Genomic DNA, 13,907 nt, shown 5'->3' on the forward strand with positions numbered 1-13,907 from the left:
TTACACTGCATTCTCCTGCGAAATAAAAGCGCAGGTCATTAATATTAATAACGTTACGTGACGTTGCTTAGTAACCCTCTGGAAGCGCCCAATAACGTGCCTAATTAATATTCATGAGCCAAGTCTTCGCCTCATTGGTGTGATGTGGATGAATGAACGCGCTCAATGTCAGAGAACAGGTCATGGACCAACACAATTCTAGACTTTATATTTATAGAGTAGAGCAGAATTAATAGTAACACAATTTATCTAAGGTCAACACATGCATTAACGCACATGATATAAGAGTGTTTGCCTGAGTCAGTCAGAATCAATGGTTATACACATTGCAAATGTGAACGAGCTCTTTGTATCATCAATGCTGAAATTAATATTTATATTCATTATACGAACCGACTCATTTCCAAGCGATCATATGCACGCCTCTGTTTTCTTCTTTTAGCAATTGCTTCCTATGTGCATTACATCTGCTTTTTTAAATGTTGTACTCTGTAAAAAAAAAAAACTATCTTTAAAATAAAATATTTGATCATCTGCTGCAAGAAGGAAACATAAATGCCATAAATATTAGTATTCTGGTAAACACAAAGTCATGCAGGGAGTAGGCTGATGCTGCTGGAACACAATTAACAAAGACTTTCTTGTCTTAAATCAAAGGATTCTGCGCACTAAATGTTGTATCAGCCTACGCACATTTGTTTCATTCCTGCTGAATGAAGAAAGATCTTTTTTATTTATATATATAATCTCATCAGTTAAATAAAAATGGGCATTTTTAATAAACTTATAACGCTTTACTTTTCTGTTGAGAACATGGTTAGTGATTAAAAAGAGAAAACTGTAGATTAAAATCAGATAAAAATGTAAAGTGTGCATGACGTCACCGACCGTGACGTCAGGGACGCGGAGTAAAAGGATGCGTCGCCGGGTGGAGCGAGCACGCGCGCATTCAGAGACTCGCATCAGCATCACAAGATGGGCAACGTTCAAGTGAGTAAAACAAGTGCAGTTTGTTCCTCTTTCTCACTTTTCTCACTTTATTTCACTACATATAACGGCGTTAGTTGTTATTAGTTTGTTTCACAGATGCAGCAGATAATTAGACTAGGTAAATAAAAAAATACTTACACCCAAACGAGTTCCTCGCATGATATTTTGATGTTTTATTTGAATGTTTCAACATTTTTAGTACACGTTTATTATTAAAATGTCAAAACTAATTTTTTTTTTTTGAAATATTACTTTTTTACCCCATATAGGCTACACATTTTATATTTACTGTTATTTCTTGTGTTTTACTGTGATTTGGGCAGTGTTGTACTCTCTTAGAGGAAAAGGGATGTTTATAAATGAATAACTGTTTCTGTTATCAATGAGTGCACATTGTTATTATGGCAGTGGGCGAGGCAGGGGACGGCTTCCGCTCTTCCTGTCCCTGCCCAGAGATGCCATGACTCAGCTGTGTGTGTTAGACACAGAGCCCTCCTCCCCCTACAGACTCTGCTGCAGTGATCTCATGCACAAACCCTTCAAAAACATGCTGATGGATTCACCCATCACGTCTTTGGACAATATAACAAGGAATTAATTGCTTAGTCTATTTCAGAATCTCTTGATGCAAAGGTCATTTAAACCTGTAGTTGTTTAATTGCATAACACATGATTTTTATTACACAACCTTCATTTCAGCCCACGATAACTCCTTATGAGGACTTTGATGTGATGGCAGACATCAAGGCAATCCGTAAGGCCTGCAAAGGAATGGGTAGGTTCAATAAAAGTAATCACATGGAAAACACTGACATCATAAATGGGTGATAATATGATGATATATTATATAGCACTTTTGAAGTCTGCATGAAACAGAATTTGTAATTTAAAAGACTAGTAATCTGCGCTTACAACGTAAATAAGGTCCATGTAGATTTTGTGCGGACTTTAAAGGAAAGGGCCGCCCAAAAATCTAAATTTGCTGAACATTTCCTCGCGCTCAAGATATAGAGGAGATTGTTTTTTCAGTTTAGCAGTCCACTACTTGCTCACCAGTGGATGTGCTGCAGTGAATGGGTGCCATCAGAATGAGAATCCAAACAAGCTAATCCGAACAATGTCTTGTGAAGCAAAAAGCTGTGTGTTTGTAATAAACAAAGATGTTTTTAAGTGTTGCTTCTGGCTAAAATATGAGTCCTATATCCATAAAATTGCTCTCTCCAGTGAAAAAGTCATCTGGTCTGAATCAGGAGAGAAATATGCATGGATCAAGCACACTTTATGATTGAAAACAGTCCAAAACAGTTCTAAACAAATATGTGGATGTGAGAGGACAACAGAGGACTGACTTTATCACTGGAGGACGCACTATTGTGGATTAAGGATCCATATTTTGTCCAGAAGTGACAGTTTAAAGTTAAAACATTTCTTACAAACACTTAGCTTTTCACTTTACAGAGGATCTGCAGAGGATCCACCGGTGAGCAAATGATGCAATGCTAAATTCCTGCAGATCTGTTCCCATGAAGAAACAAACTCATTTATACGTTGGATAGTCTGGGGGTGAGTAAATTTTAATTTTTGGGTGAACTATTCCTCCCTTAAGGAAGTTTTTGATCTTAAACGGTGAGTCTGCTGGAGGAATGACTGACATTATGAGGTATGAGCTCATGTGCTGTCTCACACAGGGACAGATGAGGAGACCATCATTTCCATTCTAGCAAACCGCTCTGCAGCCCAGCGGGTGGAGATTAAACAAGCCTACTTGTCAAAATATGACGATGTGAGTCTAAAATATCAGCTCACTGACAAATGCAAGTGCATACTTAATCAATGAAAACAAGGAAGTTTTGTACTGAACCTTTAGTGTTCTTTACATAACATCTTTAGTATTAACTAAACTGAGTTAGTATCAAATTGACATCGCATAAAATCCTTGGAAAGAAAGCTGTAATGCTTTTTTACAAGTTGATTTTTTAAATAATATGTACTGCATATCATAATTCATCGATATTTTAATATATAGTGACTCAGCGCACTGTACATCTATTTGAGTTTGTTTCGTTTTGTTCTCTCTGTCTGTGGTCACTTTGTCAAGGAGCTGGAGGAAGTCTTGAAGAATGAACTCACAGGAAACTTTGAGAAAGCAATTATGGCCACGCTGGACCCGCCTCACATCTTCATGGCTAAAGAGCTGAGGAGAGCCATGAAGGGTGCCGGGACAGATGAGGACGTGCTGGTGGAGATCCTCTGCACCAGCACCAATCAGGTTACTCCTTATTAGATTCGGAGAAAAGTCCCTTAAAGTTCAAGCATCGAACAAAGCTGAAAAGAAATCATTATCTCCCTACTTATAAGCATCACTTCTGTAATACCATATACATATATTTATTAACAGGATATTCTGAACTGCAAAGAGGCGTATATGCTGGGTAAGCTTTGATCAGATATAATGTTCAATTTATGACGTAATGAAATATGAAGAGACATGATTTATTGTTGAGTCATTATCGTGACTGTAATATTATTAGTAATAAAAATAATACATGATTGTAGTCATGTAAGAGATGTTTTGATCATCAGTGCATGAGCGAGATCTGGAGGCTGATATTGAAGATGACACTAGTGGAGAAGTGAAGAATCTTCTGGTTTCTCTGCTACAGGTAAAATATAAATACACCAATGAGCTTGTGTCCAGTAAGTGTGCTTGGGCTGTTTTGCATTGATTTATGGAAGCTTGTTTATGCCATGTTTGAATTATTAACTTTTTTCTCACAGTACTGAGAAAACGTCTCACAATTTCCGAGAAAAAAAGAGTAATTTAAGGAAACTTTCTCAATCTTAATTATGATTTTTTTCTCAGAGTTTACATGTTCTTTTTTTCTCAGATTTCTAAGTTTACGTCTTTAAAATTTTGTTTTTGTTTCCACCACGGAGTAAAAAATGTAATTGTGACTTTTTATCTCACAATTCTCGCAATTGCTTTTTATCTTACAATTCTTTTCTTTTTAGAATTGCAAGTTTATATCTCGCAATTCTAAATTTATATCTCATAATCCTGACTTTTTTGCTCAGAATTGCGATGAAAAAAGTCTGAATTAAATAATATGATGACTATAATATTACACATAATTTTTTTTTTAATCTCATGGCAAAAATGTTTTGTACTAATTTCATAGTATTAGTAATTATATTGAAAACATAGGACACCATTAATAATCTGGTGCAGAATTCCTTTACTTAAGGAAGATGTGTTAGCAAGCTACAATATCTGCAGTTATAGTGCAAAATTAACCAGGAAAAATGTATCAGTTGAAGCTATCAAGTAGTTAATTGTTATTTGCTATAAAGAACTGACCTTCACCTGCAGGCCAACAGGGATGAGTCTTATGAAGTGGATGAAGCACTGGCAGAACAGGATGCAACGTCATTGTTTGAGGTGACCTTTGTTTGACCTTTGTCTGCTGTTACATAACAGTTCTATATTCTTTTATATAAGTATATAATTATTGGGTTGCCAGGTACAAGATTTTAACACAGAATTGGCATTATTCCACAGGATTTCTTTCTTTCTTTTTTGTTCTGCAGTTTAAAGTATATATTATATTATATTATATTATATTATATTATATTATATTATATTATATTATATTATATTATATTATATTATATTATATTATATTATTAACTGCCTAAAGCAGTCTCAGTCTTGCCTAGATACTTTGTGTTATTGTCATGAAATAAAACTACAACTTTTAAAAATAATTTTTTGCTGAAATAAAATAATATATAAATATTAGATGAAAAACTTAACTTGAAATGAAAATGTAATAATCTGCCTTGGCAACTAACCAAAATAAGTATAAATCAAAGTACTAAAATTACTTAAACAGAAAAAAGTTGAATAAAAATGACAAAAGCACATAACAAATGACTAAAACTAAAATTAAATTGAAAACTGAAAATATTCAAATATAAGCAATAGTAATAAATACTGTAATAGTATTTAAATAATACAAAAAATGCATTAGCATATGTTTATTGCTGCTACATACAAATAAAAGGAAATTTAAAAATACATAATATCCAATACTGTGGCATATTTTGTGTTTTGGTATTGGGATGGTTTTGAGCTTGTTTGTATTATTCATTGGGCTGGTTTTGGGATTTATTTGATTGGCTTTTTGAGTGTTTTTGTCAAACATACCTGGCAACCCAGGTTATAATGATGACTGAATGAATGACCACCAGTTGTTGGTTTTTCACAGGCGGGTGAAGGCCGCTTTGGAACAGACGAGTCCACTTTCACCTACATCCTCACGCACAGGAACTACCTACAGCTTCAGGCCACCTTCAAGATATATGAAACTGTACGGTCAAACGCCAAATATACCTATCACGGCTGTACAGGAGCCATTCTTTCTGAGTTTCTGGTTTTTCTTCTGTTTTCTTTCCGTAGCTCTCTGGAACAGATATCCTGGATGCGATAGACAGTGAGGCTACAGGAACATTAAAGGACTGTTACATTACTCTGGGTAACTAGAACCATTCAAACGATTCAAAAGCCTTTAGGAAATTTGCTCTTTTGAATCAGAGTCATATTGCAGTGATTATAAGCTCCTAAAGGAATAAAACAGGACTTCAAGTATTTGATATTTGAGTACCACACAAATTATACAGTGATTTGTTTTTGTTTGAACAGTGCGATGTGCTAAAAACCCGCAGCTGTATTTCGCCCGTCGTCTGAACGCTGCCATGAAAGGAACCGGGACAGACGAGGACACGCTCATACGTATAATTGTGGGACGCTCTGAGGTAGGGATTATTATGGGCTTGATATCACAATAAAAAAATGTCATGATAGTACTATAAAGGAAAAAGTATATTTTCTACTCCACTTTCACGTTCACTTCCAGGTGGATTTGGAGACCATCAAAGACATGTACTTGGAGAAATATGACATGACCCTGAAGGATGCCCTGAGCTCAGAGTGCGGCGGTGACTTCAAGCGCCTCCTTATAGAAATACTTCACTGAGTCACCATCAGATGGAGCCAATAACTAACCCTACTGATGAAAGAAAGTTCTTACAACACTGCCTATAAAAACACGTATACGCTCGTGTTAGCTCATTTTGTCTTCAGTGCAATTTCAAATCGGGTTGTAATTACTTAATTATCGGTTAACAGTTTCCCAAAACTAAAGAGGTGCTCCATTTGACAGTTTTAGAGTTTTTATTAAACTTTTCAGTAAACTTGACCTCTGCATTAATCACTACACACGTGCCTTGACAAAGTCATGAGTAAAAGCTCAGTACTTCATCATCTGTTTCTTACAGGACAAACCATGGAGCACCAAGGGTGATCCTTTATTTAGTATTCTGTCTGTTCACACACAATGTTTGTAACTTTTCACATCTGTAAACCAAATATGTAGATGTATGGCTGATGATTTAATATTGTACTAGTTATATGCTAATATTAAAAGTAGCTTGCTTAAGAGCTAAGGTGGTTAGTGCTTCAGTCCTTGATAATGCTGTGTAACTCTGGGCATTTCTTTTTTGAACAGCAATTGTTATACAGTGGGGACTGTTCATATTGTAAAGCAGCGGTGTGAACATATTGTCGCAGTGCTTCAGAATATATCTGTTTTTGAAAATAATGTGAAAATGACTGTGGATTGAAGAAACTGATTAATATTATAAGGTTAGAGATCAATATCTCACTAGTGGTCAAAGAATATTGAGAGCACATTATCAATAAAGCATGCTAAAGTAGATTAAACACACCCCTGCTGTGCACTCTTTTTTTTTTTTATAGATTACTAATAGAATAATAAAAATTTTGATTGTTCTTGCTATACCTGAAGACAGGAGATTGCAAAAGAAAGCATATGGGCCATATAAAAAACACAGATTTTCTTTTAAAAAAATTAAAAACTACGAATTGAAAACCTATATATGTATATATATATATATGTGGACACATTAATTAAATATTAATTTTTCATTATATATTTGAATGCTTGTTAATGAAAATTAATTAATGCTTGTTAATTTAAATTAAAATATTACTTTTTTTTAATATTAGGATGGCTGAGAGTTTGACTAGATAATCTCTGGGAAACCATTTATGCACTTTTTGCATGCACATTTTCTGCCTCTGAAAGAAGATATTTTGAAGTTCAAATAGCAAAAGTCAAAATAGACAAATATATATATATATTTGTGAAAACCATGAATAACATGAGAGTGAGTAAACAGTTTAAACATTCATCTCTACTTTAAATACATCAAATAAAACTATATAATATTTGAATAATTTAACAATCTGTTCTGACACTTATAAGCTGAGGACACTTCACCAAACCCTTAGTGTACAGGAATAGTGTAAAACTAAAGAATGCAAAACATTACGCTCCTCCAATGAAACTTAAACATTTCCACATGTTTCACTTCAAGTCAATACAGGCTTCGACACAGCTGTAGTATTATCAGATCTTCTAACACTGAACACCTGTACCATCACTTCACCAGACATTTAACCCTCGCACTCAGAAAAGGCCACAAGGTTCACGTAAGCTGTCCTGACAGAGCACACTTGATTCATATTTCACGTGTAGTCTCTAAATCTCTACACATTATGTTACTAACATTTTACACTATTCAAAATTCTGTAGGAATGAAGATTATTAGTAGCTAATTAAATTTGAATGCCTTTCTAAATCAATGGGATCTGAACAAATTACAGTTAAATTGAATTTTAAGCATCTTTTTCTTTTCTTAAACACTAATTAATTTCTATCTGTGTGAAGTTTTGGAGGGAGCTGTATGGTGAGGGCTGTTAAAGCAGCCAGAATTCAGTGCTTCACGTTGGCCCTTTGAAGAGTTCAGTCTATCTTCTCCTTATGGAATAACTTTAAATCAACATCATCTCCTGCTGCCAGTAGAGCTTTTAATATTTACCATATGTCTTGGAAAACCGCAAGTTGCTTCCTAAGATTATAAACCTATTTTCAGTCCTATAGGTTCAGGATATGGTTTCTGTTATGGTCTTTTTATAGAAACATTAAGAAACTGAGGATGTATTTGATTTGGTGTTGCTGATGTTGCTTGTAATGCATGAAGTGTCATAATTTCTGCAATAAGAATAACAACACATTTATAAATGATGCCAGAGGGATACTTTTATTCGGTTTTATATAAAACCTGCATATTAAAGAACACAATCAAAGCCATCTGGCTCTGAGTGCCACAAATTTATAAATGATGCCAGAGGGATACTTTTATTCGGTTTTATATAAAACCTTTGTCGTGACAGAATCTATTGACATTTGAGGCAATTGAAATTAAATCTAAAGATGTAATGAATGGTTTATATAAAACCTGCATATTAAAGAACACAATCAAAGCCATCTGGCTCTGAGTGCCACAGAATTAAAAACAGCAACATACTGTATGGCTACCACTGAATGTTTTATTTAAAGATACAGGCAAGATACAAAACATGCTGTATGACGTACCCTCACTTATGAGGAAAACAAAGCAAATAATTAATGAAATACATTGGGAAAATGTAGAATAGAACTGGCAGGTGCAATTATTTTAATAAAATTAAACCATACAACAACCTATCACACAAAGATTTGTAAAAAAAAAAAAAAAAAAAAAAAAAAAAAAAAAAAAAAAAAACTGTTTATTTCATCATATTTTCCAAAATTTTTTCCTCAGCAAAGTTTTTAAAAAGCATGCGTGAGGACACAATGCAACTTAGATCAGAAATTTACTCTGAAGCAAACTTTTCTTTTTGTGATATTTGGTTCCAAATCAATTGCACCTTAATAAAAACATATGTTAAAATGAATAAAGAGTGTAAACAAACCAACATGTTAGCTTGATGTCATGCTAGCTGAATCATGCTATGATCATGCAACTGTCCAGAGGATAGACATGCTACTTCCGGCATCATGGGAAATTTGGTTGATGCGGCCTCTCACACAGTCCACTGTAGCAAAGATCACAGTGCCGTTACGCACCTGGAATGATGCCCTCAGTCCCACACTTGCCCATACGCTTCCCTCTGGCATATGTCCACCAATCTGTTGAGCTACAGGCGCTGGCTGAACCCCCTGAGACCCACTCTGTTGGAGCAAGGTGAGTTTGATTTGACTGCATGAGTGGATAAGACGCAGATCTAAAGCCACACTTGCTGTCCCTGTTTCCCGAAAGATGAAGTCTCTGTGATCTTTGGTTCCAGCAAGTGCAACTTGTGGAACCGCTGGACTTGTCTGATGGAAGAACAAGGCTTTATTCCGCACTGCACCAGAGGGGAGACCTCTCCTGGACAGGGATGCTGACAAGGCAGTGGACACGGCTGAAGGGATCCACACTAGACTGAGCATGCTAATCCCAGAGTCATCACCGAAGTAGCGCACATTGCACTGAGCAGGTGCAAGGATCTCAAAGGTGAGCATATCCCCAGAATCCACAGTGGTGGCTGCCGACAGAGATATAGACGTGTCTCTGTAGTGAACACCGGGCTTGAATGCACGGGTCAGCTCAGCACTGCTTCCGTTGTGGTTCACGTATGCAAGCAAGTAGAAGCCCTCAGAGATACAGGCTTGACCCATGGAGTACAATGCTTGCTGGAGGACAAACTTTACAGTGCCACTTTCTCTGAAGCGCACCCCTCGATTGTCATGGGTCAAGCCGACCATGTAGGGGTCAGAGATGGATGACGTACGGAAAGCAGGGCGGTAGTTGGTGTGGTAGTGTGCAGAAGCAACGGCCTGAGCAGTCATTGCAACCGCACCTGTGTCATGAGACAACCAGAGCAAGCTGAAAGGTGAGATTATACTGCTCTGAAGTTGCACATTGTCCTTGTCTTGGCTACACTGGTTGGTGGCGCTTTGGAGAGTAAGGTAGAGTACATGACCTGGCTCCACAGCAGCTGCTCCACTCACACTGACACTCTGGAGAGATTTCCCCTCCCGATGCTCCAAACGCATCCCACTCAGATCCCGGCCTTCATCTTCACTGGCATTTAGTCGTAAACATGCTTGAACAAAGCTGCGGCAGCTATGTTTTAAAGCAAGATTATGGTCAACCCAAACAAGACCATGCTGGTGAAGCACTATCCAACCATCAGTGCAGGAAAGAAGGCTTATGTCACTGTTACCACGGATGTGAAGTTGCATTTCAGGAAGCTCACTACCCTTGGCCAGGTCAACGTTACCAGACCAGGAAAGAGAGAGCTTGCTTTCAGAGGGGTTGGCGCAAACCGCATCACTCAAGGCCAAACATGGGGACGCCATTGGTTGAGAATCACATTCTGTACAGGCTTGACACTCTTCCATCTCAGAACTGTAAAAATAAGAGTGCCCACACATCCCGGCAGCTGCTTCCCTCTCCGACATGCCAGTGCAGCGAAATCCCCCTGAAACAATGCATTGTGCTTAATCTTTTAAGAAGTAAACCTTAAACAACTCTGGAAGTCCGGTAGCCAGCTTACCTGGTGTGTTGAGGCACTGGTTGCGTTCCTTACACAAGTTCGATATCTCTAGGCATTCGTCTCTGTCCTATTGGACAATTCTAGTCGTTACCTTGTATTTGTTAAAACTGATTATTTGACTTCAAGCTGTGTTTACATAAATAAAATCAGTTCTATTTGGCTGCACTATGATCAAAATGATCCTTTTTAAATTCACAACAATTACAGTGGTACAGCAATAGAGTAGAAGACGTACCTGGCAAATCCTGTCAGCATGAATTGAACACTGAGCCACTAGAAAGAATCCCGGAGGGCAAACAGTACATTTCTCACAATGTGGCCGGTCTGCGCTGAAGTCGCAGTATTCATCTGCTCGGCAGGATCCACAGCCAAGTAGAGGTCTCTCAGCATCTGCAACACTAGCATCCATGTTCATCTTATGCATTGCAAAGGCCTCCTGGGAAAAGGTTCTAACCTGGGATTGGAGACCATCTAAATGGCTCTCTATGTTGCCCTGTGGACCTCGTACAGATATCTGTTTGACGCTGTCAAGAAGAATGTTGTATTGGGTCTTGACTTCCTCCATCTTTTCAAACATAATCCGTTGTTGGTCCAGTATTTCTCTTTGGTGGGCTAGTAGAGCGTTTTGCTGTTCTCTCAGCGTGTTCTGAAGTTGCTTAACTTCAGCTTGCTGCCCCTGCAACTGTGCCACCAGTTTATCCTGACCTTTCGCCAAGTGCAAATGCAACACTAATGCATCTTCAGAGTGGACTTCATTTGTGCCTGGTCAAAATGTAAGGAAAGTATGACTTTTTTTTTTTATTTGAAATGAAGCTTTAGATTTGAGACACATTAAATTATTGATAACATGCATGCTTTAATATTGTACTTAAATTGACATGCTTCTACAAACTGCCTGAGGGAGCATGCAACAATCCAACATGTAATCAATTTCGCATGGCCATGACCGCATGGTTTGGAATTTAACAAGTGTGTTACCATTTTTACAGAAATACAGGGCTGATATCACAACACCAAGCACCCAATCACTGTTTACCTGGTTTGATGTCGCATGTTAACTGAATTCCAGTTGATGGCCCCCCTCGAGTTCCCAGCTCTGGAAATTCCCCCAATACTTGCTCGGCTCTGTCCTGCATATGGACAAAAGAAAGTCTGCTTCTTCCAACATCTGTCCCTGTGGAATGCTGTTTGGGATCTTGTCGCATCCTTACAGGTAGTTTACATCCGATTCCCTTGCAATCATTTGTATCATTATTTGTTGGTCTTGGCAAGCTATGACAACCTCCTCCCGTGCATCCCTGTGGGTTGAACACCTCAGCCGTGATGGTCCTTGGGTTTACTTTCGGACTGGCAGCCCTACTGTGCTGTGGATGTATTACCGTGTAGGGAACCGATGGGCGTCTTGGAGCATAAATTGAAAATCTGCTCTGGTGATCAGGTGATCTGGACGGAGACCTTTGGCAGTGCGCTCCTTTGCACATTTCAGGTGCACTTTCAGTGTCTCCTCCACACATCATCAGACAGATGAGAAATAAAAACCTCTGCGTTTCCATCGCAGCTTGTGCACAGTGTAATAGAAAAAATGCTAAAGACACATAAACTTGGGTCTCTTGTAATCCATAGAATGAATCAGAGCGGAGCCAAACACATTGTCCACATGGTCAGTTCTGACAATTGTTTCCAAACTGTGAAAGCAAAAATGTGAATAAAACAAACATTTTAAACGGTTAAAGCGGTTATATTGTCTGTCTGAAAGGGAACGTGTGCTCTGAAACCTGTGGTGGAAGTTCTGAGGAAATGTCTATATGTGGCATTCCACACACTTAATTGGCAACAGGTTTCCCCGAGCCTCAGTTAACCCATAGAGTTCCCACATATGATACTTTTTCATGTCAGCTTTAACTGGCAATTATAAAGAATTTTAAAATCTGCTCCATAGTAGGAAGTAACTAGCTTTATCGTGGCATTCAATGGACACAGAAATGGGTATTATAATTCAAACTGGAATTTGAATCGTTACCTGTCTCATCAATTATTATTATTTATTATTGTTGTTGTTTTGGATTTGCATTACAGCCATAGCTTACCCCAAACTGAAAATTCTGTCATCATTACTCACCTTCAAGTTCTTCCCGTTTTTATTTCTTCTGCTGAACACAAAATAAGATATTTTGAAGAATGCTGGTATCCAAAGAGTTGCTGGTCCTCATTGACTTCCATATGATTGCTAACAGCAACTGTTTTTTTTTTCCACTTAAATTTATCCTCCTAATTCTATGTTTCTTTGTATGTAAAGAATATGTTTATTATATATATTTAACAGTTTTCTTAAAATACATCAATGGCAATATGTCATAATTTAAGCTCTTTCACATTCTAGTACAGGGTTAATTCTATGCTTAAGCATCTGTAATTACAGCCAACATCTTTAATTACAACAGACTTGTGTTTGTTTTCATCTGCCAGCCATAACCTGCTGTGGGATCATTTAAAGCTTCTGGTGTTACTTCTGACAACCACTAGAAGCAGCTCCTCACACCTCTTAAATGCAACTGATGTGTAATTACATGTTTGTCCTTTTTATGTCCTTTTACGTAACAGCTTCTGTTTGATTTGCCAGATGCACTACATTTAGACCATAACAAGCACACTAAATACTGAATACAATGACATAGTTTTTAGATATAATAATATTTGTATTAATTTGCATTTTTATTTTTACATTTTTAAAGCTAAAGGCCTCTGTTTGGTCATTTGAATTATTGTGTTTGAATGTTTCATATTTCTTCTCATAATTTCTCTGTAATAGTGCATGCATTTTATTCCCAGAGCATGTGGCCAGCAGAGGGTCCAAAACACCTCCGTCCAGGATCCTGAAGATTCCCCACTAGAGCAAACAGATGTTGCTGCTGAGCTCTTGGCAACACAGGAGAAACCAGACCTGGCTGTTTACATCCACTGTTTTCAGTTTCCTATGGTAACAATAGATGTTGTCCTCTCTCTTCAAAGTACTTATTAAATCCTAATGGATGTCTGTTTTTACCTTGCATTCTTTTTTATACTGCTTGTGTTCTTTGTATGACTGCATGGTTAAAGCAACACACAGCTCGAAAGCAGCGGAACTTTTATTAGGCCACAGTTGACCGCTTCTGCTCCTGCATGAGTATCTGGGGGAAAAATGCAGCGCTGTTTTATCATACTTAATACATTTGAGAGTTATGTTATAATGCTACTCTGTGCGGTTGTCACTGGTCTATTAAAATGCACAACATATTAAGGCGTCTTCTACAAAACAAAACCAGAAATCGAGGGGTTATGACGTCATTGGCAGGTGACACAATGACACTATGGACACGGTCTGTGTCACTAGTTAAAATTGCTTATTTCTCTGGATTTAAACATTCTTCCA

General features: G+C 37.5%; 2 protein-coding genes across 3 annotated transcripts; one reads left to right on the forward strand and one right to left on the reverse strand.

Annotated features, from left to right (window-relative positions):
* The first annotated feature begins 833 nt into the window (after positions 1 to 833).
* LOC109101800 (annexin A13-like) lies at positions 834 to 6,776 on the forward strand. 2 transcript variants are annotated; one of them, XM_042770079.1, is made up of 11 exons: positions 834 to 990; positions 1,690 to 1,765; positions 2,679 to 2,773; positions 3,092 to 3,259; positions 3,389 to 3,422; positions 3,574 to 3,653; positions 4,361 to 4,429; positions 5,259 to 5,360; positions 5,450 to 5,525; positions 5,693 to 5,805; positions 5,907 to 6,776. In XM_042770079.1, the coding sequence occupies exons 1-11, from the start codon at positions 976 to 978 to the stop codon at positions 6,024 to 6,026; spliced, it is 948 nt and encodes a 315-aa protein (XP_042626013.1). In that variant the 5' UTR covers positions 834 to 975; the 3' UTR covers positions 6,027 to 6,776. The 2 variants fall into 2 exon arrangements, with proteins under 2 accessions (XP_042626013.1, XP_042626002.1); XM_042770068.1 differs by having other exon boundaries at positions 835 to 990; positions 3,089 to 3,259.
* A 1,942-nt stretch (positions 6,777 to 8,718) lies between these two features.
* Positions 8,719 to 12,273, reverse strand: LOC122147449. The gene is made up of 4 exons (XM_042770093.1): positions 11,535 to 12,273; positions 10,734 to 11,260; positions 10,499 to 10,565; positions 8,719 to 10,423 (listed from the first exon to the last, which is right to left on the reverse strand). The coding sequence occupies exons 1-4, from the start codon at positions 12,049 to 12,051 to the stop codon at positions 8,913 to 8,915; spliced, it is 2,622 nt and encodes an 873-aa protein (XP_042626027.1). The 5' UTR covers positions 12,052 to 12,273; the 3' UTR covers positions 8,719 to 8,912.
* Positions 12,274 to 13,907: the final 1,634 nt, after the last annotated feature.

This window comes from Cyprinus carpio, chromosome A2 (genome assembly GCF_018340385.1).
Source record: "Cyprinus carpio isolate SPL01 chromosome A2, ASM1834038v1, whole genome shotgun sequence".
NCBI classification, from domain to species: Eukaryota; Metazoa; Chordata; class Actinopteri; order Cypriniformes; family Cyprinidae; genus Cyprinus; species Cyprinus carpio.